At 55.3% G+C, this 26122-nt stretch overlaps 7 protein-coding genes across 7 annotated transcripts; 3 read left to right on the forward strand and 4 right to left on the reverse strand.

The window, feature by feature from the left end:
- Positions 1-58: 58 nt before the first annotated feature.
- CAOG_01012 (hypothetical protein) lies at positions 59-1749 on the forward strand. The gene has a single exon (XM_004365826.2). It carries the CDS (start codon positions 82-84, stop codon positions 1648-1650), a length of 1569 nt encoding a protein of 522 aa, XP_004365883.1. The 5' UTR covers positions 59-81; the 3' UTR covers positions 1651-1749.
- On the reverse strand, positions 1748-9294 carry CAOG_01013 (hypothetical protein). Its single transcript, XM_004365827.2, has 11 exons — positions 8675-9294; positions 7236-7569; positions 6902-7125; positions 6618-6780; positions 6315-6516; positions 6076-6226; positions 5270-5956; positions 4784-5158; positions 4478-4648; positions 4037-4367; positions 1748-3949 (listed from the first exon to the last, which is right to left on the reverse strand). The coding sequence occupies exons 1-11, from the start codon at positions 8912-8914 to the stop codon at positions 1950-1952; spliced, it is 4878 nt and encodes a 1625-aa protein (XP_004365884.2). The 5' UTR covers positions 8915-9294; the 3' UTR covers positions 1748-1949.
- Positions 9295-9809: 515 nt separating this feature from the next.
- On the reverse strand, positions 9810-10445 carry CAOG_01014 (hypothetical protein; the record flags this gene model as incomplete). The annotated part of the gene is made up of 2 exons (XM_004365828.2): positions 9810-10091; positions 10161-10445. 2 exons carry the CDS (start codon positions 10443-10445, stop codon positions 9810-9812), a joined length of 567 nt encoding a protein of 188 aa, XP_004365885.2.
- Positions 10446-10707: 262 nt separating this feature from the next.
- CAOG_01015 (transaminase) lies at positions 10708-12584 on the forward strand (the record flags this gene model as incomplete). Its single annotated transcript, XM_004365829.2, has 5 exons — positions 10708-11252; positions 11397-11708; positions 11801-11933; positions 12010-12155; positions 12234-12584. The coding sequence occupies exons 1-5, from the start codon at positions 10737-10739 to the stop codon at positions 12582-12584; spliced, it is 1458 nt and encodes a 485-aa protein (XP_004365886.2). The 5' UTR covers positions 10708-10736.
- Positions 12585-12657: 73 nt separating this feature from the next.
- CAOG_01016 (hypothetical protein) lies at positions 12658-20217 on the reverse strand (the record flags this gene model as incomplete). The annotated part of the gene is made up of 7 exons (XM_004365830.1): positions 12658-12780; positions 12862-12925; positions 13046-18153; positions 18270-18417; positions 18492-18883; positions 19006-19840; positions 20150-20217. 7 exons carry the CDS (start codon positions 20215-20217, stop codon positions 12658-12660), a joined length of 6738 nt encoding a protein of 2245 aa, XP_004365887.1.
- A 327-nt stretch (positions 20218-20544) lies between these two features.
- On the forward strand, positions 20545-24149 carry CAOG_01017 (hypothetical protein; the record flags this gene model as incomplete). The annotated part of the gene is made up of 10 exons (XM_004365831.2): positions 20545-21651; positions 21745-21881; positions 22037-22041; positions 22148-22645; positions 22739-22779; positions 22865-23248; positions 23359-23464; positions 23549-23611; positions 23696-23809; positions 23889-24149. The coding sequence occupies 10 exons, from the start codon at positions 20545-20547 to the stop codon at positions 24011-24013; spliced, it is 2580 nt and encodes an 859-aa protein (XP_004365888.2). The 3' UTR covers positions 24014-24149.
- Positions 24089-26055, reverse strand: CAOG_01018 (hypothetical protein). Its single transcript, XM_004365832.2, has 2 exons — positions 25763-26055; positions 24089-25427 (listed from the first exon to the last, which is right to left on the reverse strand). The coding sequence occupies exons 1-2, from the start codon at positions 26007-26009 to the stop codon at positions 24280-24282; spliced, it is 1395 nt and encodes a 464-aa protein (XP_004365889.2). The 5' UTR covers positions 26010-26055; the 3' UTR covers positions 24089-24279.
- Positions 26056-26122: the final 67 nt, after the last annotated feature.

Raw genomic sequence — 26122 nt, forward strand, 5'->3', positions numbered from 1 at the left:
GACAATCTCTATCTCCACACCAAAACCCCTATCATTCGAGTCAGTCTCTTTTGTTTGTAGGCTTGACCTTGAATCACACTCATGTCGACCGATCGCCCATTGTTTCAAACGATCGAAACCCGCGCTCTGCTTCGACGGGTGTCATGTGTCTTCCGGATTCCGTCCTCGGGCGATGTGCCAGCTGACACTGCCCCAAGCACTACGCTTCTGTCGTCTGTGGGCGAGCGCACGCGGATTGTCGCCCTGAACGATGTTGAGGACGACGAGGACGAGGAGCTCTCGAGTTTGGAAGCAGACCAGTCCTGCGACGACACCGCCACCGCCACACCGACAACCGACGAGACCACCATCACAAAGCACGATGCAGGTCCTCAGAGTTCTGATGCCCAGGCCGAGGTGCCGCTGGGCCAGGCGCCGGTCACCGAGCCGACGAACGGTGCTGCGCCAAGCTGTCTCGTGTTGAAACCACCAATCACCCGCCAAAACTCATCCAAGCCGCTGCTCGGTGGCCGCGCTGCTGCTGGGTCCATGCCCGACGAAACCAGCGCTTCCTCTGCTGTTGATGCTAAAGTCCGCGCGCAGCACGCAGCCATCGTCGTCGCCACCGCTTGCACGCTCACTTTGGAACTGGCTCAGGCTGTGCCGCTCATCGGACTCCGATTGGTCGTCTCAGCCGGCGCGGTGGAAGTGTCCCTTGACACGCAGGGCTATCTAACATCTGCACGCGGTAGTCCTCTGGATGACGCTGGCACTGCTGCACCCGATGGCAGCGTAGAACTGCACGAGTTTGATGTCGATTTAGCAACACCTGCACAATGTCGGGTCGTGACGCTCGCTTTCCGTCGCTTTGCCGGGCATGTCAACAATTCAGATAGCAGCAGCAGCAGCAGCAGCAGCAGCAGTGATAGTGGTACTAGCAGCAACAGCAATGGCAACAGCTCGAGCTCTCTTCGAATCCAGTCAATCGACCTGATTCTAGACAGCTCGTTTCGGCTGAACGCACCAGGTCAGGAAGGCCCGAAAGCCTCCTCCTCCTCCTCCTCTTTCAACCTAGATGCTGTGAAAGGAATGCTCGAATCAAGGAGCACACCACTGTCGAGCGGGGCACAGGCGTTGCTCAATTCTCTTGTTCAGCGCGAAGCCAATGGCGGTCTGAATGCGGCCTCGAGCGAAAGTTCGTCGCTCATGTCCCTGATGATGATGGGCTCAACTCTGCTCTCGCGCGTGCCAAAAGCACCACCAACCGCATCCGAAGCACCGCCTCGGCCCAATCCTGCCCCGCCGTCTGCCTCCAGCATACCCCCGAAAGCAGCAACGGAACAGCTGGAACCTCCCATCGCGCACACTCGGCTCCCGACCTCACAGACAGCACCAAGCACCGATCTGGCTGCCACGCTTCGACTTGAAATGCAGCAAATGGAGCTGCGATTGAGTGCCAAACTTGACCGCCAGGCAGCCCAGCTGGCTGCCATCTCCAAACAACTCGAGCAGGTTGTGCAAATGAGTTCCATGGCGGTTGCATTCGCCAGCCGTGGTGGTCGAACAGCCACGCTCACCCAACAAGGCAGCGACACCCATCCCAACGCTCGGCCACCAAGTGACTCACAGCCGCCGCAGCATTCTCCACAACAACAGGAACCAATCGACTAAAATTGCTGCTGCTGCTGCGGATGGTTGCCCGCATCGTGTTGAAGTTTTCTGCACCACGTTCTTGTTCAATTTCATATGTGTGCAATAGCGGACCGGGTCCAATTCATTCAACTCTCGTGTGTATTCTCGACATGTTAAAAAAAAAAAAAGGAAGAGAAACGCGGTAACAATTGCACGCCAACAAGAAACACAAACAGTAAACAACGTAACAGGCAACAACAGGGAAGGTAGACAAACAGTAAACTTAGTCACATGCAGAGGGGTAAGGGAGAAGAAATATCAAAGACGTTGTTGAGCGCTCATGCCACAGACTCGTCATCCGCGCCGTCGTCAACTGCTTGAGCGGCTGCAGAGGCGGAGGCGCCAGACGTGCTGGCCTTGCCGCCCTTGCCCTTCTTCTTGTTTTTCTTCTTTTTGGCAGCACCAGAAGGCGACGCGGCAGCTGCTACCTTCAACTCCTTGGGAGCGATTTCTGCAGCTGGCACGGGTGTGGAAGGCTCGGAAGTCGCGGTTGATTCCGCAGACGCAGGAGCCTCAGCCACAGCAGTCGCCTCGGAAGAGTCAGAAGGGAGCTCGGCAGCGACAGGCTCGGCAGCGACAGGTTCGGCAACGACTGGCTCGGCAGCGACAGGCTCCGCAACAGCAGGCTCAACAACAGCAGGCTCCGCAACAGCAGGCTCAGCAGGCTCAGCAACCGCCACAGCCTCGACGACCGCCACAGTCTCGGCTTCAACCACAACAACGTCATCAGGCTGGGGAGAAGCAGCTTGAGACGACTCGGGCTCAACTGCGAGGGGTGTATCCAGCTCGATCGTCACGCGAGAAACAAGCTCGAACGGCGAGGCGTCGACACCAGGAGAAACGGCAAGAACCTCGTCGTCAGACAGCTTGGCAGCGGTGGTTTGCAGCGAGAAGAGCGACCAGCGCGAGTCCTCGTCGGCGTCTTCGGTAGCAGCATCTTGCTCGGCGGCAGGAGCGTCTTCGGGCACGACTTCCGTGGTGCTGGCATCGTCGTTGTTGGATGCAGAAGCGGCGTCTTGGGGCTTAGGAATAAAGATGGACGCCGCCAAGAACGAGGGCGGCGCGGGGGAAGTCGGCTCGGAATCGCCAGTCACGCTGATGACTGGAATGTTGCCCGACTGGTTCTTGGACTCGTTTTCGAGCAACGCGAGTTGGTTTTCAAGCGCTGCGATGCGCGTGTTTGCGCTGGCGAGCTGGGTCTTGAGATGGTCGATCGTGGTCTGTTGAGTGATCACGGTCGTGGCAGAGTCGGCAATCTTCTCATGCAAGTAAATAATGTCGCTCAGCTGACGCTCAGAGCTCAAATGGAGAACATTCGAAGTGTACGAGGCAGTGTCGAGCGCAGCGTCCACGCCAGAAGCGGCATCGTCCGAGGCAGCAGTTGAATTGCGCAGGCGACGCGATCGAATCGAGTTCGAGTTGACGCTGCTTCGCTTGCGACGTGTGATGCTGATACGCTTCCCGTCGCGGCGGCGACCGCTGTCGGTCGAGCCGTCCGTGGTGCCATCCGCAGTCTCGTCCTGTTCCCCTTGGTCGGAGAGAACATCCACATCGTCTGCCACGGGCAGGTCCAGGTTGGTCGTCGATCCAGACTTGCTCAGAACGCCAGGAGAGCCGGCATCTTCCGTCACCAGAATGGGGTAGGCGGCCACGCGCCAAGCACGGAATTGCGCCAAGAGAGCGCGCTTCTCTTCCACCAAGCGGAGCAACGTCTCGTCCTTTTGTTGCAACTTGGCGAAAAGCTGCTCCACCACCTCTGGAACGTTGCCAGCCGCGTCGGCCAGGGCCTCTTCGACTGCGGTCTGCGCCAACTGCTCGGCGGACACGATCGGTGCCTCTGGGGGCGCAAGAATTGTGGGAACGGGCTTTTCCTCGACAACAACTGCTGGGGCACTGACCACAACTGCAGTGCCTGCGGGTTCAACATTGACAACAGTCACCGAAGCGGTCGTAGGAGCGGCTGGCGCGACTGCAGAAGCAGCGACAGGGGCCGGTGACGATGCTGGTGCGGCGCTGGGCGCAGCGGACGTCGCGGCGGGCGTTGCAGCAGCGGGTGTGGCTGTTGCCGGCTTCGCGTTGGGCGATGCGCCCTTGCTCGTTGGCGATGCTGCAGGGGCGGTGACTGCCGCGGGAACGGAAACGGCGCCGACGGAAGGACGCCCGTTGGCCTCGACCTTTGCGGGTTCGCCCTTTGCAGGCTCGCCCTTGGCAGGCTCGCCCTTGGCAGCTTCACCCTTCTTTGCAGCCGAAGCAGCGGCGGCTGCGAAAACGGCTGAGGCTGGAAAAAAGAACCACAGGTTAGTGCCAGAAAAGAATCTCAACAACCAAAAACACACCCAAAAAAAAAAATCCCGCAGTCGCTTACCCTTTTTGTCGCCCGAATCCTTGATCGAAGAGGAAAAGGCAGCGGCGGCAGAAACTGCACTGACGGCCGCGGACAAGGAATTGGCAAGTGAAGATGACGACGAGGTTGAACTGACAGGAGCGGCGGTCTTGACAATCAGCGACTCTGGACGGACAGTGTTCAGCGCAATGGTGGCCTTGATGGAATCCATCCAGTTCTTCTTTTCAAACTCAGTTGCAGCAACAAACTCGAGCATTTGCGGTGGGCCAGCTTGCGTCACGACGACAAAGAAGGCGCAGCGTGTCGTTTTGGACTCGACGTTTCGCACCAGCGAACCGAATAGAGGCAGGGGCTGAGCAGAAGCAACGCACGCACGACAAAATAAAAATCAGTACAACCCCCTTTTTGAAACAAAAACCAACATCATGCAAGACCACCGAAAACTGGCATCCAAGAACTCACATCAAGGGCAAGAGTAATCGTGTTGCTGTCTTTCTTCATGGTCGCAAGCATGTAGTCGTTCAGCAGCATGGCGTGGACGAGAAGATTCTTCTTGCGTGTCGATTGGTAAGCGGTCAACGTGAGCTCGCCTTCCAACTGGATGGCGCGTCGGTTTTTGAGCAAATCAATGGTCTGTTGAAAAACAAAGGGGGGAGGGATTTCACAGGCCAAAAAAAGTGAGTGTCGGTTCGATCTGATGGTTGTGCACTGCAAAATACGAAAATGGACAACAAAGAAAGAAAGAACAAAAGAAAGGTTGTTCCATACATAGCCGAGATGGGATGTATCAAGCGACTTTTGGAGGCGAGACAAACGCTGGGCCGCAACGCTCTGGGCCACGCGTTCGTTCACCAGGGTCACAACGCCCTTGACGACACGAACAGCCTGGAGCATGGCCGAGTGATCCTTGTGTTGCTTCGGAGTGCAGCCAATGACCGTCTCCAGCAGGAGCGGGTAGCGGGTCAGGCGCTGCATGGGCATGGGCAGATACTCGGTCAAAACCATACGATTTGCGCGCGGATTGGCTTCGCAGTCTTTGAGGGCCTGGGCAAACGTGTTGCTGCGCTTCTTCAGCGAGCCAATTTCCTCCATGGCGTTAATTTGGTTTGCGCAGAAGACAGCGTAGATATCAAACTTTTCAAACTGTCGTCGCGAGCCAACAGTCACACGAACAGCAACAACAATGGCAAAGTGAGAAAAAACCCACCAATGCAAGCATTCGCAAGAGCAGGACGACGTTTTCAACACTCTTACCATTGACAAGAAAATGTCACCAATCTGCTCGACGACGATGGCTTCTCGCTGGCGTGCCTCGAGCCGTTGGCAAAGCTCGCGGTTGAGCTTGAGCAGCTCCTCAATGTTGGCAAAGACAGAAACAATCTGGTCACGGTGGGCTTTTGCAGTGCGGAGCAACTGGTGCATGAACGTCTCCTGCATAATTTCCAAATTCGACACAAAGTTGCGCTCGGTCTTGACAAGCTCGAAAATAACTTCTTGACGCTTAATCTCCTTCTTGGAGAGGTGGGCCAACGCTTCCCAGTTGGTCACAGTGTCGGACCAGCAGGTGGCAGAAATGTTGCTGAGACTGGCGCTGTGCGCTGAAGACAACGACATGCCATCTTCGGGCGTGGCGGCCGAGGAAGCCTCAGCGCCATGCACAGAGGAGGTCTCGTCAATAGACCCAGAACTAACCAGCGAGGGGGTGCTGGAGGCAAGCTCGGCGCTCAAGTGCTCGGGGCTGCTATTCAGCACGTCGGCGTCAGGCACCTGAGGGTTGGAGCGTGCAGACTTGCGCAGCGTGGGAAGCTTGCGAAGAATCGAAGGAGACGACTTCAGGCCCGAAGCCGCCTTGATGTCGCTGTTGCTACCGACCGACACGTTGCGCTGATGCGTGCGCACATGGCCATCCGGGCTCTCGGCGGGAGCACCGTCTTGCGATTCCTGTTCAAGCAAAACAGAACGAAGGAGTCAGTCAACGAACATAGGAGACAATTGGACGTGCAACACTCGATGGGGAGCAAAGCGAACTCGAACAAAACTCCACGAGTTAATATTCTCACAGAGGGTGCAGAGGACGTCGATGTCTCAGAAATTGTATCGGCGTCACGTCCGTTCTCGGTGGTTGCGTCGTGTGGCTGCGGCGAGTGCGAGCGATCAATGCGAACATCATCTTCGCTTTCAACGCTTTTGAGCGACGTGTTGTCAGCCGAACTGCCAAAAGGACGAGACAAAGAGTCAGCACCAGGACAATCGCACATGTACATCGTAATTAAAAAGTGGCTAAACACGTCAGACATACGCGGCATCGTCGGGAGAGAGGGAAGAGAGAATGTCCGAGCGCGAGTTTGAGCCGCCCAAGACCGTCGAGCGAGGGGTGGATCGCGCCACCTTCAGCGTGTCAAAGACAGGGGCAGGGCGCTTGTCGCGCTTCAGCTTGGTGCCAGTGCACTTGTCAACCGGATTCTTGGAGCACGCGCGCTTGTGGCAGTTAAAGCCGCAGACTAACGGGAAAAAAAAACGGACAAACAACAAAAAAAAAAAAAGTTAAAACCCAAGGAATCGGGCTTTTGAAGACTCTTCCGTTTGCGTCCCCTGGCCTCACCTTTGCACTGGTAGCCTTGGTTGCCAAAACCCCAGAGCATGTCGGTGCAAGAGTCGCAGAACGTCGGTGTGTTCCAATGGGTGGCAACAAATTGATGGCCTTCAATGACGTGCACCTTCTTGGATTTGGTGGACATGCGGCTCAGCATGCTATCCCGTCGGCTCTACAAAGAGGCAAAAGAGGCAAGGGGAAAAAAGCAGTGAAGGAATGAGGGTGAGAAAAACCGAACGACCACACCACAGTTCGCCGTGGCACGCATCCTGACAAAAGGAGAGCAGACAAACCTTGGTGTTTGGCTTGAATTCCTCAAAGAAGGACTTGTCGCAGCCAATCTTTTGGAGATAGGTGATGAGGAAGTGGCAGATTTGAACGCTGCGCTGGTAATCAGTGTCGTTCGGATCGATGGTCCCCTCTTCCTCCTCTTCTTGGTTGTCAATGTGAACTGAGAGGTGTTTCCGCAAGAGTTCGACGACCAGCTTGGTGTTTGCCTTGTCGTCCTTTTTCATTTCTGTTAGCGTTGGAATAAAACGAGACCAGACCAGAAAAAAAATAAGGGGGGGTGAGTCTTGAAATATCAGAACCAAAGACAAGACCAAAGAAGCAGGCGGCAGCACGTACCACCAATGCGGCTCGCGCCGTAATACTCGCCCAGACCAAGCGCAAGACTCTGACGGAAGACGTCGAGGGAAGATGCAATGCTGGTGTAGGCAAGCTTTTCGACGGGATCGAAAATGCTCGGCAGCTCCTTGTCTTTGAGCTTGCCAGAGTTGAGGGCCGCCTCAATCATGCTGACGCGGAGCGCGAAATCGCTGACCGAGCTGTTTGACGGCTCAAACTCGAGCTGCAAAAGCGAACCGGCAGCGAGGTACGTCTTGAAGATGCCCTGCGCCGCCTCGACGCGCTCTTTCGCATTCTTGATGAGCTTGAATTGCTCGACGGACAGATGGAAGAACTGAAAGTTGTTGTTCGACCAAGTGAAGGTCAAAAATGTGAGTGTGATGAAGCAATCCATCTAAGATCCATTCAGATCCCGCTTCAGATCGCTGGAAACGTCACAGCTCCTCCTGCGCCGCCACCACCGCCGCCACTCAGCTCCCTCTGTCTTCAGCTCTTGCAAGGATTGGTTTTTTACTCAGCCGGCAGCATTCGGGGGGGTGGCTCGCGCATGACACTGAGTAAAGACAATCGCGCTTTGTTTTTTCCTTTTTTTTTTCCTTTTTTTTTTTTTTGTTTTTTTGGTTGACGCTCCTTTTTTTTCGATTTGACTCAGGCTCCATCCAGCTCATGCCTCCCTCGTTCATGGTTCCGGTGCGCTCCTCGCCTCAAGGATGAGCAACACAGGAATGACAAGATGGGAGGCAAGCCTGGGTGCAGGTTGGCTGATCGCAAAAGCCACATCCCAAAGTGAAGCGAAAACAAGAACAATGAAGCGAAGAAACGAAAAAAAAAAAAAAAAACGAAAAAAAAATCCACAAAACATTGAGGCAATCGCCACTTGGCCAGCAGACAGAACAACACTGTGCACCGGGCCGCTCAGAGTCAGAGTGTGTGTGCGGAGTGTCATTCCTGCTCACTCACACCACACACGGGGTCTGCCACCCATCGAAACTACGACGACAACAAAAAAAAAAAAAAGGGCAGGCAAAATTGGTCGGGCTGTTGTTTTCTTTTTTTTTTTTTTGCTTATTTTGCTTGATTGGAATCCATGAGGCGAATGGAAGGGGGGCGGGTGAGTGAGAGGCGCGCCCATGCCATTGAGCGATGGGGAGAGCTGAGCAAAGAGACGACCAAAGGTAGTCCAACGAATCGCTCCAGAACAGAAAAAAAAAAGCAGCAGCTGGGCGAAATTGAGCCAGGTTGCTCCAAGCGTGACACCCCCGTCCCCCACCCTGGTCCACCGTCGAGGAATGTGATGGGTCGTTTTGATGCATGGGTTCACAGTGAGGGAGGGTGGGGGACGACGGATGCGGGAGAGGCGGGCGGAAGGAGTTTGGCACAACAAGCTCGATCCAGCCCCAAAAAAAAAAAAAATGTAAAAAAAAAAAAAAGGATCGTACCAAGGCTTCAGGCAGGGATGAGGTCAGCAGGTAGTTGACAAAGACAGCGAGATGGACGGGGCTGCCCTGGATGGCCTCGAGGGAGGTAAAGTCAATGACGTCGCTGCCGGACGAGGAGGCGCCCGACGACGCGCCAGACGAGGACGTGCCAGCCGCAGAAGGAGACGAGACCGCAGAACCACTCGCCGTGCCGGATCGTGTCGGTGATGTGTTGGGAAAGTCACCCGCAGAAGACGACATTGCTCCGGGTTGCGTGTGCACGAGTTGCGTGTGTGCGTGTGTGTGTGTCTGTGTGTGTTCACGAAAGCTGCGCGTCTGCTTTCTGCTCCGTTGCTGCCAACCCGAAAAATGCTGTCAGATGTGAACAATGAGTTAAAAAAAAAAAAAAAAAAAAAGGGAAGCCTTTGTTGTTTCTTTGCTGTTTTTTGCTGGGCTGGCCGCTCACTCACGCGCTCGCTTGGATGTCACTGTAGCACAAGCAACACGACAAGCACGAAGGACGACGACGAGGAGGACGAGGAGGAGGAGAGCGCAGTTGGAACACAACAAAGCACAAAACGAAAAGGAAAAAAAAAAAAAGAAAAAAACTTGAAGAATGAAAAAAAAAAAAAAAGTTGAAAAAATAAAGAAAAAATGAGTGGAATTTTTTGTGTTTTCCCTGTTTAATGTTTCGTTTTCCCAAAAATGCATAAAAATGGTGAAACGGAAAATCAACGAATCGCAGATCTTGCATAGAAAAAAAAAAAAGTGCGTGATGAAACGGACACAATAACGAACTTGACAAACGTCAGACCAACAACAGAGGAAAGAAGGGCGAGGCACGAGAACCGCCAAGAAAAAAACAAAAAAAAAAAAAAAAAAAAAAAAGAAGGTGAAGCACGATGAGACATACAGTAATGCCCCGTCAAACCCAACTTTGCTTGTGGGCACTGGATACTGTTGCGCAGCATTACTCTATCTCGACGTGGACTGCACACACACACACACAATTGGCTCTCTTCGAGGGGTCCAGCCGATTGTGTTGGCCCAAATCATCTCCGTACCGTTTTTGAGACCTCCTATGGAAAAGATGGTTCGCTTTTTTGTTTGAAGCGTGTTGGATCAGTCAAACCTGCAGTGCGAGGCGGGCTAGAGTTCACATTGATCGGCAGGTTTCACATAACTTTGTCTTGCGATCGACGACAAGCGCCTTCAAACGCTCGAACGAGTTGTCGGCATCATCATCCTCATCGTCGCCGGGGTCAAGCGTTAGACGGTCGAACATGTCGGCAATGTCGGCAGTGTCGAGGTTTTGCGTCTTGCCGTACTCTTCAAATGATTTGTACTGGCGGGATTCTTTGACAGGTGGAGGGACTTGGGGGATGTGTTGAAAGCAGTAGTCGAAAAAAGCGCCGACACGCATGCAGCGCCCACCGCGCTTTGTGATACCGTGGCATCTGCGCATAACGAAACAGTTCCGACCTGGCGAAGGAGGCCATGCGCTTACATCACTCACGCGAAGAGCGGCCATAGTGTTGCGACTTTCAGGTTGCGCGAAGAGTGTAACAACCAAGTGGTGCCCGTCGCCACCCTTTCCTTTGAGCTCGAGGCGGCTCGGAGAGGAATTGATAATCTTTAGGTTTGTAACTTCCCGAGTGCGGCAATTTTCCAGACAGATGGCAGAAACCGTCGAGGGAGAGTCCACAAATCCAAATCGCAACTGCCACGGTGTTGCATCGCCGAGACGCGCATTGACAACGCGGGTCCCGTCGAGCTGCGCAAGTTCAGCCAGCTGCTGAAGTAGCAGTGGATCTACGAAGGCAAGTCAACCCAACATGAGACAACAGCTCACATAGAGCAAAAAAACAAAAGGGAGACCGAGAGAGAGAGAGAGACGAGAAGATCTCCGTAAGCAAAGATCTCCATGCCTGTGTCGTTCGACGTCTGTCTCTTGATGCACTTGAACATGACTGATTGCTTTGATAAGGTCCCATGGTGAGATTTCGGTGGGAGACGAGCGGTATCCATTTAACGACCATTCCTAGTTTTTTTTTTTTTTTTTAACTCGTTTTGGGCTTTTTCTATGACAACTCTGTTTGCCGCTGCTACAGTCGCTGTCCGATCATCAGGATTATCGCTCTCATCACTGTCATTGTCGTCATTGTCTGTACTGCCAAGACTCTCTTCTTCTTCTTCTTCATCCAAGATTTCTCCGTTCGCATCCATGAGCACGAGCCCCAGCAATCCCGCGTCCGCCGCTCCTCCGCCGCTCGTGTTCAGTCCCGCACAACGCGTGTCTGGCTTTGGCGACTCGGTCTTTGCCGAGTTCACTGCGCTGGCGATCGCGCACAGCGCTGTCAATCTCGGTCAGGGCTTCCCGGACTTTGCCGCTCCCGACTTTGTCAAGCAGGCCGGTGCCAAGCACATTGTCGAGTCCAACCTCAACCAGTATGTCCGATCCATGGGCCATGTGAAGCTGGTCAACACGTTGGCCAGGCACTATGCGCCAGCCGACCGCCACAACAACCCGTCCATCAACCCAATGACCGACATTGTAGTCACGGCTGGCGCCACCGAAGGCATGTTTGCAACCTTCCAGGTGAGGGGAATGCATGACACTGTCAAAAGAAAAGGGTGATATGGAGGTTTGATCCATGCATCGCGATGCAACGCAATGTTGTGGTTTACCAAAAGGTGATTCTGAGACGTCTTGAAAATCTGATTGAAATTGTTACGTTGACAGGCCATTCTCAACCCTGGAGACGAGGTCATTCTCATGGAGCCGTTCTACGATGCATATCCTGCACAAATCACCATGGCAGGCGGCGTTCCGCGCTACGTTCCGCTGCGCTTGAAAGCGGCGGAGGCTCGAAACGGCACGAGCGACGACTGGTACCTCGACTTGGCCGAATTCCGTGCTGCCTTCACCTCAAAGACCAAGGCCATTGTGCTGAACAACCCTCACAACCCTCTCGGCAAAGTGTTCCGCCGAGACGAGCTCGAAGCTATCGCCCAAGTTGTTTGTGAAAAGAATGTCATTGCCATTAGCGACGAGGTTTGGTTTGCTTTGCGGCTTTGTTTGTGAAAGACCATGCTACTCCCCTCGTATTGCCAACTGACGAACTGACATGCTGACCACCGATGCAGGTGTACGAGCATCTTGTTTTCAACGACGCGCCCAACCGCCACATCCCGCTGAGCACGCTGCCAGGAATGCTTGAACGCACAATCAAGCTTGGCAGTGCAGGCAAGACCTTCTCGGTGACTGGCTGGAAAGTTGGTAAGCGCAAACTGCTGAGCTTGAGGCCCCTTATCAGTTTCTTCCCGCCAGCATCTGACTTTTCGACACATCTCAGGTTGGGTTGTTGCTCCTGCGCCAATCGCCCGCGCAATCTTCTTGGCACACCAGTGGATTCCGTTCTGCGTTGCCGCACCCTTCCAAGAAGCTGTTGCAGACGCTCTGGAACATGCAGACAAGTCTGGCTTCTTTGATGAGTTTCAGGTAAGTTTTTCGTGATTGTTTTGGATGGGTGTCGTCGTGTTTACTGTGCCCTGCTCATTCCATCGGTACCGGGGGTAGGTTGCACTCTGCAAGAAACGCGATCGTCTGATGGACGGCTTGAAACAAGGCGGACTACCAGGCATTCTTCCGCATGGCGGCTACTTTGTTCTCGCCGACACCTCGTCCATTTGGCCCAAGCTGCAGCGAGACCTCCAATCTGGCGACGCAAATCCGTCCCAGCCTCATGATTATACCGTCTGCAAGCAGCTGACCAAGTCCGTCGGCGTTGTACCAATCCCACCTTCGAGCTTTTTCACTCCCCAGCATCAACCGTCGGTCAAGGATTTGGCCCGTTTTGCATTCTGTAAAGAGGATCGTGTGATTGACGAGGCGTGTCGTCGTCTGCAAGCGTTTGGAGCCAAGAAGTAAAATGGATTTGATGACGCAAGAGTGGAAGTAGGCTGAACATAATGACAGAGTACAGATCCAACATTTTTCTCCTCTAGACCCCACTTTCGTTCTTGAGGTGCTCGTAGGCAGCTCTCAAAGTGACAAACATGAGGCCTTTCTCTCCAAAGCGCACGTCCTCTCCAATAAAATCTTCAATCAGTTGCAGCTCGGCACCCTGTAAAGCAGTCGTTTCAGGTGAGCAATTCATTCAGCAAGCAAGTCCAGCGAATCAAGTGCATACCAGCGAGCTTCTTACCAGTTGCAAAATCCGGGCACGGACCACCACAAACAAGAAAACTGGAAGAATGTCATCCATCGACCTGCACAACCGAAAACATTGGTGTCGTACCAAAGTCAGCACCACAACAACAAGATAACAAAACAATAAGAATAGCAAAGTTCCAAAAGCAACCAAATAAAACAAAGGTTGAACCACTGACACGAGGCGCTCGCGACCCATCGAAAACGCTTGGACAGCCTTGGTACACAGCCGGAATGTAGATTGCACGCAGCGCATCTTATCCGCTGGTGCGTGGAGCTGCGAAATCTGGGAAAGCGTGGCGATCGCGCGGTGGTAGCCGATCGTCTGGGCTGCACGCTCGGCCTCGGCCTTGGCCAAGTCGGCCTGATCAAACAGGCCAGTGTGGATTTCTGGGGAAGTTGGAGACACAAGGTCTTGGGGCACGTTCAAGACTTCCTCATTCAGGTTGGCAGGTGTGTTGAAGGCGGTTGAGGAGGATGTGGTAGGCGCTGGAGGATTGGACGCGTTGGGAAGCACCAGAGCTCGCGACGCCAGTCTTGTTTCGCTGACAAAGCTGCCAGAGAGCCTTTGCTCGGATTTTGACTGAGCAGAGCCATGCACAAGCCGGAAATGCTCGGGAATGCCCAAGTGCGCCATCAGCTCGGCATCCGGTTTCGCATCCAACACACGCAAGTTTGCCCAGTACTTTTCGTCGTCGGCCTTGAACACGAGCGCGTACAGAGTCAACAGCAGGGACTGGACTTTGATAAACACGTGCCGATCGACCAAGTATCGACCAACATTCGAGGGTGGTGGAAGGCCGTATTCCACGGCAAAGCACGCCGAGGCGGTTTCCTGGATGGACGGAATTTCAGATGCTGCCACGGAAGTCGACGCCGTCGCGCTACGAGAGCCCCGCATCGCGCTGGCTACAGACTCGACAATATCGCGGACAACCAACGCATCCGCAGGCGGCGAGGAGAAGTTGTCCGAGGTGAACAGACCTTCAAAGAGAGGCCCTGAAGCTTGGCCGTTGGCGAAATTGTTGGATTCTTCGTACACGGCCAAGTCTTGGGCGAGCAGGTTGAGCATGGACAGCTGCGCGCACACCAACTGCTCAGTACGTTGCAAAATCGACCGGATCTCCTCGAGGGCGCACGGAAGCAGTCGGAGCTGCGTCGCATACCCGACGTAGGACTGCTGGAAGGCATCGGCCATGTCGCGTACGAGCTGTGCAATAGGATGCACCTCTTTCGCGAGCAAGTCATCCACAGCCGTAAACGCCTGGAGCACCGCTTCGAGGCGAAGCGCTGGGGTGGCCAGCGCGCTACGGAGCGTTGCCAAGGACTGCTGAATCACGCCGTTCGTGCGGTCAATGTCTTCGCCGGCAGTGGATGCCGGGATTTGTACAGAAGATTGACGGTGAATCGGCTCGCGCACCGTCGTGGCCGCCAACATGCGAAGGCTCGTTTCTTGAGGCTGCAACACGGAAACGGCGACAAATGGGTGGTTGAGGAGGGCGTTCACAGCCACGGCCAAAAGGGAGCCAGTGCCACCCCGAGCGTTGGCGCCACTTCCAAGCGAGTACGCAGCATCCACAAACGTGGCGGTGGAGCCAAAGAAGCTGGCCAGTGGCGAGGACAAGGACGTGGCGACGAGCGGGATGGGCAGCTCTAGATCGCGCTCACACCGGGCAAAGAGTTCGAGCCACTTGCTCGTTGGCGGCACAAACCCAAGAACTCCAGCAGCGGGAACGCCACTGAGCGCGCAGCTCGAGGCAGGACGCATGAGTTGCACTTGCTGGTGGTACTGTTGATACGCGGCCAGCGTGTCATTCAGTGGAGGAAACAGCAAGTTCACTGCCAGGTTCCGTTTGGCAAGCGAGCCCGTCCCCGAGATGGTCGCCGAGCGGTGATTTCTGGTGTCTGGGGAAAGCGCCAGTTGTTGCTGTTGTTGCTGCTGTTGTTGCTGTTGCTGAGCGATGGCTTGTTGTTGTTGTTGTTGCTGCTGCTGCTGCTGCTTGTCATGCTTCTTGTCTTTTGTGCTGGGCGAAGGCGAATTTTGTGCGGCTCCAGCTGTGAAGGGCGTGCCATCCACCCCCGATTCCTTGGAAAGGGACAGCATGCCGTTGACTCGCATGCCATCCGCCCAGTTGCCGTTGAACATGCCTTGCAGCAGATGGTCGCCAGGCAGAATCAAGCGTCCTTTGCCGTTGATCGTGTTGTCGTTGGCAAACTCGCCGATAAAGCAGGACGATTCGCCGGGAGTCAACAACAACCCTGTGCCTTGCAGCTTGCCTTGCGTCCATCGACCTTCCAAGAAGCTGCCAGAGCCCGTGACCAAAATGCCAGCACCAAAGCGCAAGTCTTCAGCGTGCATGCCAAGGAACTTTTCTTCACGCTCCAGATCCTCGCTCACACCGTAGCCGTCGCGCTTGTCGCTCTTCCAGCCGCCCACAAAGCGATTGCCCGTGTTGCTGACAAACATGCCGTGGCCAGACCTCAAGCCAGCTCGCCACTCGCCATCGTAGAGCGAGCCGTCCGCGTACAGCCTCGTGCCTGTGCCGTGCATTTTGCCCTGGGCCCAATGACCGTCATAGGTCTCGCGCCCGTCGGCGCTCACGAGCTGCCCGAGGCCATCGCGCTGGTGGTTGCGAAACCAGCCGCGGTAGATGGAATGGTCGGGCAATTCCATCTCGCCCAGGCCGTGCAGTTTGCCTTGGAACCACTGGCCGCGGTAGGTCGCATCGGGGTAACCGGTCTTGCTGCTAAACGTGTGCTGGGCGAATCGGTGGTGCTGATCATTCAATGGATGCAGCAGAGTGAACGGCACCGTGCTCGGAGCAGCAGAGCGGGAGGACGTGCCTGTTGCCGTTGCGTCAATTTTCTTTTTGCGAGCGGCGTGTGTAATCACGAGCGCCATCATGTCTCGGAGCCGGATAAAGTCTGGTTGCATGGAGGCGGAGGCGGCAGGATTGTACGACGATGAATTTCCAGCGTAGTGCTGAGTGAATCGACTCAAAATGTCGGACGCAGTGTCGAGCGAGGCAGAGTCCAGCTGCTTCGAATCACCATTGCGGTGCGACGGGTTGGCGTGGAGCTCCAGCTCACGCTCGAGCAGCTGCTGTTGCGCCAACGCCACGGGATCGTGCGGGTAAAAGAAGCTATTCCCTACGTCCATGGCGAATGCCTCGGAATGGAACATGAGCGGCGCTTGAAGTTGCTGTGTCGATGGTTGGGAGGAAGCATCGGACGACGGGGGTTGCTGGGCAAGGGCTTCCAAAAGGGACAGGGTTGATGCGCTCGGCGGGGTGGGCGTGTTTGACGCGATGCTCACACTCTCGCTCTGCTGAGCAAGCTCCATCAGCGTAATGTTGTCCATGGGAAGAGGTGGAAGCATGGTGGACAAGGCGGCCAACGAAATATGGGAAGCTGCCTTGGAGATTGAGTCCGAATGCGATTGCGACGACGCTTGCGACTTTGGTCGAAGGTGTTGTTGCTGTTGTTGCTGCTGCTGCTGCTGCTGCTGCTGCTGCTGCTGCTGCTGCTGGGGCGACGGCGCTGTGATTGACTGCTCAGACTCTTGCTCGGAGGTTGCTGCCAGCAGGATACGCGATGCCGCGGCGTGCAAAATTCGCTCTTCGAGCACAAGCTCGGCGTTGGCACGAGCAATGGCGCCGTCAATGCCTCCAGTGATGGCCTCCATCCACTGCGCCTTGTCCTTCGGATTCGCAGCAAAGACAGTGAACGAGTCGTCAGCAGTGATGATGCGGAATGCATTGCGAAGCGACGGCGTATCTTCAATATCGCCGAGCCACGTCACGAGCAACGGCGCGACGGACATGGTCCATGTGCTGCTGGAATTGGGGCGGCTTGGGATGACCCATTGGGAGCGGACCAGAACATCGGAAAACAAGATAAACCAATGGGTGGACAGGTCCAGGGTGCTCGTCTTGGCAAAGGAAAGGGGATTGGTTTTGCTGTGACGCAGCAAACGCCGATCAGGCGCGGACAGACTCTTGTAGAGCTGCGGGTACTCTTCCCAAAACAGGCGAACGCGCTCCGCTTCGGAACGCGATTGCGAGCAGTGCGATGCGAGGCCGGCAAACCTCAAAGCGAGCGCCTCTGCACTCAAACTGTTCAACGGAGCACGTCGAGGTCGATCAGGAAGAAGGTGGAGGACAGACACGACCGAGGCAGACGGCGTGAGAAGAGGCGAGTCGGACGCGGAAGAAGCCGATGTTGCCGACGCGCCCTGAGCAAACAGCTGGGAAAGAGCTGTACCCGTCGGCGATGTGAACGATGAAACCGCGTTGAGGGACGCCGAGGGGGTCGACGACGTCGCAGACGACGAGCGAAAATGGGACAAGCGCCCAGACAGAGTTGCATAAAAGAACAACCGGTTGAGTGGCAATTCGAGAAGCTCTCGTAGCGGGTCTGGCGATGGCAACTTGACCAGCTGGTCGTTTTCATCAAAATACCGCGCGTTGGCGTCGGCCAAGCAATGGTCGAGGTAGGGGATAAACTCGACAAGCGAGCGCCGGCATTGTTGGAACACATCAACAGCAATGACGTTGGAAATGATACGGATGTAGCGCCGGTACAGGTCGAACGGCGAAGGATCAATCCGAGAGAAGAGCTGGGTGAAGGAAAGCCGAGGCTGCCACACATCCAGCTGCTCAAAGGTCAACCGCTCAACCAGGACTGCAGTCAGCTCGGTCACATGCGCAAACGCCTCAAAGAGAGGTGTCAACAAGGCAAAGTACGACTTGGAGTCTTGAGCGGCATCGGTGCCGACACTGGACGCGGAAGGAGTGAGATTGAATGCGCTCGTGGTGGGGGTTGAGCTTGCGGCAGGCGGACCAACGGAGGGCCCCAAGCTGGCCAGGGAAGAGCTCATCTTCGGCGTCGATGTCAGAGTTGACGAAATGTTGGAGGACAGTTGGCCTGCAGGAGACGACGATGCAGCGGCTGTTGCGCCAGAAAAAGCGGAAGCGCCTGCATGGAGCGAGGATGATATGAAAGAACCGAGATTCATTGGCAACGAGACGAGCTGAGAGGGGAGGTTGCGTAGGCTCGAGACAGATGGTGCCAAGGCAGTTCCGGCGGGGGTCGGAGAGGGCTGCTGTATTTGCGGGTGCGCGTTCTCAGATGTAGATGGCATGGTGAGCAGCCCAGAGGCATGAAGGGGTTTCAAGCAAGCGTCGAGGGCAATGTTGAGCCGCTTCAGATAGGTACGCTCCGCTTGCAGATACTCTCGCATGCTGACGAACGTGTCTCCCGAGGCCATGTCGACGACGCAGGCGCACTGTAGATGGCAGACAAGCGAAACAGAACGGAGAGAATTAGTCGTTGAGAGATGTGGATACAAAAGTGGCTTCTATCCAAGTCATGATATGCATGTCAACAAGACCAGTATCGTACATTATCCCATCCTGAAACAACGCCTCGAAGGGTACCCTCCTTGCTGGACCGAATCAGTCGTGGCGAGTGAGGCATGTGGGCCGTGTTTGCGGCCGTGGTGCCCGGTTGGGGGCTCTCCGACTTCAAAACAACTTGTTCCAGGTGAGGACTGCAGCAAACAGTCGGACGAAAATAGTGAGCGCCAAGCCACAAAATAAAAGGCTACTCGATTGGTACGCATACCTGCGTTGAGGGCCACAAAAGTGAAGCTCCCACTCGTTACTACTGGTGCGCTCGCCGGCAACCAGAGTATGAACAGAGCCCGCAGCAATGGAAAAGATGTTTTTGCCGCGGAGTGCAAGAACAGGCATCGGAAACGACACACTCTTGTTGTCTGGCAGTCCAAGCTGTCCGTGTGAGCCGTTTCCCCAAGCGTACACCTCGCCAGTGTTTGATAGGGCAATTGAGTGCGCTCCGCCTGCCGCCAGGCGAAGGATTCCGCAATTCTGGAGGCTCTCGATGCGCGTGGGAACAGCGAGGTCAGTGGTTTGACTGTGGCCGAGCTGGCCTGCTTCGCCTTCTCCCCAAGAGTAAACCTCAGTCACACGATGGTACATGGCCCGAGGCGTGGATTGCTGCGTGCGATTGAAAGGAGAGGAGTGAAGCACGCACGGTTGTTGGTCAGAATTCAAGCGAACAAAATTTCAGCCCGCACTCACCTCTCCCCCCAGGCACAACCTGCGCTCGGCAACCCTACCTCGTCTACAAATGAATAATTGGCAATGCGGAGCGGGCCCTGCGGCTTGCCAATGGCGAGGGTGTGGCGGTGGCCGCAAGCAATGGCAACAACTTGAATTCCGACAAATTTCTCAATCTGACGCGGTGTGTCGCATCGGGCGATAGCATCAGCTCCATGGCCTAGCTGCGAGCCGGTGCCCCATGAGAAGCATCGACCATCGTCGCTCACGGCCACGGTGTGAGAGTTGCCGCACGCGATGCGAGTAATGACAACGTCCATCTCTGCTCCAACCTGGCCGATCGGACGGTTGCGTTCGTCCATCTGCTGTTGATCATGTTCGCTGTCTAGGAATGACGGATCGCCTCCAGCACTGCCGGCGAAGGGATCCTGAGCGTTGAGGCTGTTGTCGGCGGAACAGGCATGAAACCGGACCCGCCGAGGTCGGAGCTGCATTCGCCTGGATCCGTTGGATGCAACATCGGCGGCAGGCAGCCCGAGCTGGCCGTCCTGCGCGTCGCCCCAAGCGTAGACGCGTCCGCTCGAGCTGAGCGCAACAGTGTGATCGCGGCCGCACGCGACGGCGACGATGACGACGGGCGCGCCTGCTGCAGCTGCGTCTTGCTCGTCGTCAAAGCGCACAAGGGTCGGCTCTGTCCGCGTGAGGGTGTCGCCGAGCCCCAGCTGGCCGTGCTTGTTCGAGCCCATTGTGAAGAGCGTGCCGTCGAGTGTGACGAACGCAGAGTGCTCGCCGCCCACCGCGACGCTCTTGACTGCGCCCGTCTGGGGCAGTGCTCCCGATGCATTCGCTTGAACCGTTGCAGCTGGCTCTGGAGTGACGAGCGGCGGAATTCGCCTGTTGTTCCATCAAACAAGGTCAAAATTTCAATTCGCGTCACTCGTTCAACTAGGAAGGCCTTTTTCCCTCTTCTATCCATCCAGTCATCCAGCCATTCTCCTATCTTCCAATCTTCCATCCATCCATCCCTCTCCTTTGACATGGCAAAACGCAGACGAGAAGGTGCCCGGAAGCAGCTCAACGTCGCCGTTTCGCATCAACATCACACCATTTCTCAGCAGCTTTGGAGTTCAGGTCCGCTTGCTTTCCGTCTCGTCATCCATCATGGAAGCACTACTCCAGGAACCTCTTCAAAAAATTGCATACCAGGGCTGAGACAGGCCGAAGCCCGACCACAGGAAGGCCTCGGTTGGTGAGGCAGCGTGCTCTGCCATACACTCCAAAAGAAAAGAAAACACACAAAGGCAGACTGAGACTCGTCTCGCAATGTAAATGTGCTGGTGCGGTTTGTTGGAGATGAGTGTACGTGATGCTCGACAGTAGACTGCATTATGAATTGCTGCACACTATTGATTGGACAGCTTGCTTTCTGAGCAGATCTGAAATGGGGACCAGTTCCTATTCCCTTTTTTTTCCCCCTTTCTTTCTTTCACTCTCTCATTCTCTCACTCTCTCTCTCTCACTCACTCACACTCTCTTTCTCGAGCAGTCCCTTTTCTCTCTCTCTCTCTCTCTCTCTCTCTCTCTCTCATCGCCACGCAATGCCTGCGACCAAGCGAACGCGCAAGAGCCAGCCGATCGCCCCTGCGAGTGGCTTGTCGCGCCGCAGCAGTGGAGGCCAGAGCGCAAGCACCAGAGCGAGCGACGCCAGCGACGGAAGACCAGCCGACGACGACGATGACGACGACGATGACGACAACGATGATGAGAATGACAGCGACGAAGACGACGACGACGACGACGACGACGAGGACGAGGACGGCGACGAGGACGCAGCGGATGACCGAGCCGGGGCTGCTGGTAAAGGACGAACGACGAGCCGCACTGCCGCTGCCGCTGCTGCTGCTGCTGATACTGCTGCGAGTGCAAGCGCAATGCAAATGGTGGTGGACGATCACGAGGACGCGTCGCAGTCGAGCGTGCAGCTGAAGGGCATCGAGCATGACAGCGATTACGAGGCTGGCGGCGATGTGAAAGGCCGTGGTGCTGGTCGCACTGATCACGATGACGACGGACGCTATCACAAGAACAGCAATGCTGCTGCCTCAGATGACGATGACGACGACGACGACGATGATGATGACGATGACGATGCTGATAATGATGATGACGAGGACGAGGACGACGACGACGAAGACGACGGCGAGCACGAAGACGGACGTACAGATCGGAGAGGAAACAGACGGCGGTCTGCCGCTGCTGTTGCTGCTGTTGCCAGCGCTCGAGGCAAGAGCAGCACGTCGTCCGCTCGAGGGAAGCGACCCGCTGCCACTGCTCGTACCGGCGCGGCTGCAGGTGCCCAACGAACAAGCCAGACGGCTGCCCGCGGCGGAGCATTGGGCAAGCGAGGGCGAGGTCGAGGAGCGGCAGCGTTAACAGCATCTGTCTCTGCCAGGCAGCAGCAGCAATCACACGCTGTCGCTATGGACGAAGACGGCAATGAGGGGTCGGACAATCGTGAAGACAATGGCGACCGTCGAGATGCAGCGTTGGCAGCCAGCAAAAACCCTGCTCAACCTGGAGCAATCACAGTGGAGCACCTGCAGCTCCAAAAGAAGCTCTTACAGGCCATCATCGCTGGCACGGGATCTGCCGTTGGATCGGCAACCTCGTCGCTGGAGACACTGCCACTGAGTCGCGCTGCACTAGTACGCATCCGTTACGTTGCAGCCTGCTGCAAAAGTTTGAGCACAGCCGCGAGATGACTTATTTTTGGTTGTAATCGTCCACCTCCTTCTTAGGTATTGGAGCTGTATCACGATCTGCTCGAAAAGGTGTTGACCGAGGTTGTATTTTCAGTACACCGGCAAGCCAAGACCACCATCGTCCCAGAACCCAACTCTGCAGCCTCCGCGGCGGCCAAACTTGGTATTACTAGGTAAGTACCTGAACTCTTGTTGCATTTGTGCATGTGTACATCTCTTTGGCATGCTGGGAACCTTGTGTCTCACTGGTGTTTTCGCTTTGTGGCAACCTATTTTGTGTGATTTTCCGTCGATTTGGCTCTGACTTGATTGTGCTCCTGACCTATAGCTCCCGTATGTTCTACTAATCGTGTGATGATGGTACTGTTGTGCGTGTGTGTCACTCCCATTCGTGCTGACTGGCTATTCTATTTGACAACTTTCTTTTTTGTTTTACCAGGTCCGATTGTCAACCGATCTGGCTTGGATGTGTTTGGCAATGCTCCCAGCACGATTGCAAACGAAACATTCGAATGCACCAACTGCCGGAGAATTGTTGTGGCCTCGCGATTTGCCCCGCATCTTGAAAAGTGTCTTGGTGTTGGCGGTCGCAGCCGCGTCAGCAGCAGGCGCTACATTCCACACACAGGGTCGACATTCCCTCCATCCAAAACCACACCAGCACCCGTTGCGCCGACTCCGACACCACCCGTGCCTCCTTCTCCCGCTTCAGCAGCTTCAGCAGAGCCGGCAGCTTCATCGTCGTCGGCCAACGTCAACAGCAGCAGCAGCAGCAACAACAACAACAACAACAACAACACCCACAACAGCACATCTCGAAACAACACAATCAGCCATGCTGACGACGCCGGCAATGTCTCTGACTCTTCCATTTCAGAGTTGGAGGACACAGATTTGAGTGAAAGCACTGGATCACTGGCATCCTCTTCTGCCAAGCGTAAGGGGGTTTTTGTTCGTTTCTTTTTGTCCATAGATGGTTGATGTCTAAAGTCGCAGACAACTTACTTTGTGGTTTTTATGGGAAAAACAGCGTCTGCAAAGCGACCAATTGGCCGACCGAAGCTGTCAGAGGTACAGTGTTCTGTGTTTGTGATTGGTTTTGTGCGAGCCTGAACATGCCTCGGCTCACGTTTCAAGCACGCCTTCTTTTTTGCAGATTTCCAAAGGAAAAACCATTGCCCACAACGTTGTGAGTGGGAGCTCGGCTTCCCCACTTTTGGTCGCGTCGGCGGCAGCGCCCGCCACGTCGTCGGCTGCCCCTACGCAGCCACCATCTCCATGGAAGGGCTCTCCACAGCCCGCCACCGACTCGCCATATGCTCCGTATAGTTATCCGCTTCCACCACGAGCAGCCCAGCCGATCCAGCCACCGGCGATGGCTAGTGCCATGCATAGTCCGTATGCCATGCCAGCCCCAAGCATGTTTGTCCCCTACTATGCGGCTGGCGTCAACGGCTTGCAAGATCCGCAAGCTCGCGCCTCGCCTTCAATGACCCCTGCCGGGAAATCCTTGGCCGAACTTCAAGCAATATTTAATCAGGTAGAGTTTTGTTTTGTTCTTGTTGTTGGTTGAGTGGCGGTGATTTTGGGAGTGAGGGATGAATGAGACTTTGCGCTGTTGCCGACTCGCTCAAACTCGGTGATGGACAGAATTGCGGTGTTTTGTCAACCAACACGGGCAAGCTCTGCTCCAAATCTCTCCGTTGTCCACAGCACACGGACGAACAGCGCGCTGCAGTTCGCGCCCAGTTCCTTGGTACGAGACTGCTACTATGATGAGGCGCGACGATGAAAAAATGTCCAGTTTGGTGTGTCTGACCATGTTGTTTGTGTCATGCAGATTCCTATGACACATCCTCCGTGGCCCTATCGGCACATTACCTTGGGACACAGTCAGGTTCTGGTACGTACCACCTCTCCCGGCAGGGATCCAATGGCGTGTTTCGGATGTTTTCTCACATTTTTTTATCTTGCTTGGATTTCCCAGATACTGCAGATTTAGGTGATCGGAGCTCCAATAATTCGCCATTTTTGACGTCTTCACCAACCGGCCAGCCAATCAAGAAAAAGAAAGGCCGCCCACCGAAGAAGGCTCGCCTTGGTGGGTATTCTTGCTCGGTGTCTTTGGACGACATCATAAGTCCAGCTTGGCACTGACCTGTCCAACTTTTTGTCAACAGACGATTCTCTTGTGGTGCGATCGACTCCGTCCCCACTGCACATTCACCCGCTCGTTGCACCTGGTTCGCATCGGCGAACGGTGAGCGTATCTGATGAAGTGGTCGACGTTGTTGGGATTCATTGAAGGTCCAGAGCGCAGCGTAACCCTTTTTTTGCAGCTAGAGTGAACGTGGATGATGTATCGTCACGCGCTGTAGTCTTTGTGTTTTGATGGAATTGACGTTATGTACAATAAGATATGATATTTTGACAACGACGAATCGTAAAACAGTCTGTACATCCATCCAAGATAACGCATATCGAGGCCGGCATGGTCTTCTAAAAGCTGTGCAAGTGCCAAGCGCAGAGCTTGTGCAGTGGTGGTGGTGTGTGGTGGTGGTGGTGGGTGAATTACAGAGCTTGGGCCAAGGCAGACGATACAAGCAAAAGCCGCTCGCGAATCACACGCGTGTTGAGCAATTGCTGTTGGCGGTAGGGCGAGAGCTCGCATGTGGCGGAGGTAATCCATGCAAAGTAGAACGACAAGGTCGACAGAGTGGCATGGAGAGAAGCCGCGACGGGCGTCGGGCCGCGAGTTTGCAAATCAGTCAAGGTCATTTCGCTGAATTGGAGCGCTTGGCGCCAAGCAGGAAGGTAGGCATCGACGGCGGCGTTTCCTGCGGGCATGCTCTGGACTCTTGACAGCAGACGCGCGCAAATACTCTGAGCCACCGCGAGTGCGTGGGCGGACTCGTCCGCGGACTCGAACGCAGCGTCTTCCATCTGGTGGACGCCGCATCGCCAGACACCTGCATCCGTCATACGGCGCGAGTCGATATCGATGCGATGGGTGGCGCGAGCGTGGACACGCACCGATCCGTCCTGGAGCGGTTCGACGGACTCGAGCTGCATTTGGCAACCAACGTCAGGGGCTTGAACGCGGCCGAGATTGTCGAGCAGCACCTTGACGGTCTGCCGAGCGAGCGTCGGGTCGTTGGGCAGGACGCTGGCGACACAGATGCCGAGGCTCGCGCCGTTCGGTTGCGCAGATGATGATGAAGCAGGTTGTTGTTGTTGCTGGGTTGAGGGTGCTGGCTGAAACGCCGACAGCCACACTGGGGTCAGCTCGCCCTCAACAGCAGCATCAGCATCCGCAACATCCGCAGGCGCATCGGCAACGTCAATGTCAGTGGCTTGGATGTCACGGATGGCAGTGGCGACGTCGGTGGCGGCGGCGGCGGCGGCGAGTGACGCGGTGACCGCAGCCGAGCCGAGCGTTGGCAGGTCGCCGACAGTCGGTTTGGGCAGCCCCGCCGCGTACCCAAATTCGAATCGCGATGCTGCTGCTGTGGCTGTGGTGGCCGTGTCGCTGCTGCTTGGATGACGCAGAAGCTGTGGCTGGGCACCGTGGTTGCCGGTGCTGGTGAGATGCGAGAAGCGGGACGATGGTGCGGATGATGCTGCGGCACTGCGCAAAAGCCAGCGCGCGACGGCGGGCGCTGAAACGACAACGGCCACCGCTTGTCCCGGAAACACTACGCCAGGCAAATGCACAAAATCTGATGACGAGTGGCAGAAAAAAAAAAGAACACGACCAGCAAAGTAAAGTCAGCGGGAAGCAAGGCCAAAGACGAGCAGAGCCAACGCAGATGAAGGGGACGGTTGAGGAGTGAAACACAGTGAATGAACGCTGAATCATAAAGAACGCCTTCTTGTTGTTTTTTCAATGACAGCATTATTTTTTTATGATTGTTTTTTTTTTTTCGATTGTTTTTGGCTTTTTTTGTATTTTAAAAGGAGTTGCGGTCAAACCCAACACGATCGCATCGATCGAAGGAGGAATGAGAGCGACAGAAAAGAGTGTGCAGAGGAGGCACGGACGAGAATGGCGTACCGAGGGAGTGCAGTGGGGCATCGGCGCCTGCGGAGGAGCTGGAGGAGGATGTGGCTGGGAGGATGAGTTTTGGCGTTGTTTCGCTCGGGTCTGCGTATGCAGCTGTTGCGGCAGATCGCATCGTGGAGGTCATTGCAGGCGACAATGAGCTTGCTCGGGCTCGTCCGGGATAGTTGTGAAGAGTACGCAGTGGCATCCGTGCGACTGCACGACGGCAAGTGGCAGAAGGAAGTGACAAGGCAAACATTATTTGGGGCTTTTTTTGTTTTCAACAATTCTAAAAAAGAATAAAGACTAACCTCTGTCTTGACTAGAGTGCACACAATCGTATAGTGTTGCATGAATGTTGCGACACCTCCG

The sequence above is a fragment of the Capsaspora owczarzaki genome (assembly GCF_000151315.2).
Source record: "Capsaspora owczarzaki ATCC 30864 unplaced genomic scaffold supercont2.1, whole genome shotgun sequence".
Taxonomy (NCBI): Eukaryota; class Filasterea; order Ministeriida; family Capsasporidae; genus Capsaspora; species Capsaspora owczarzaki.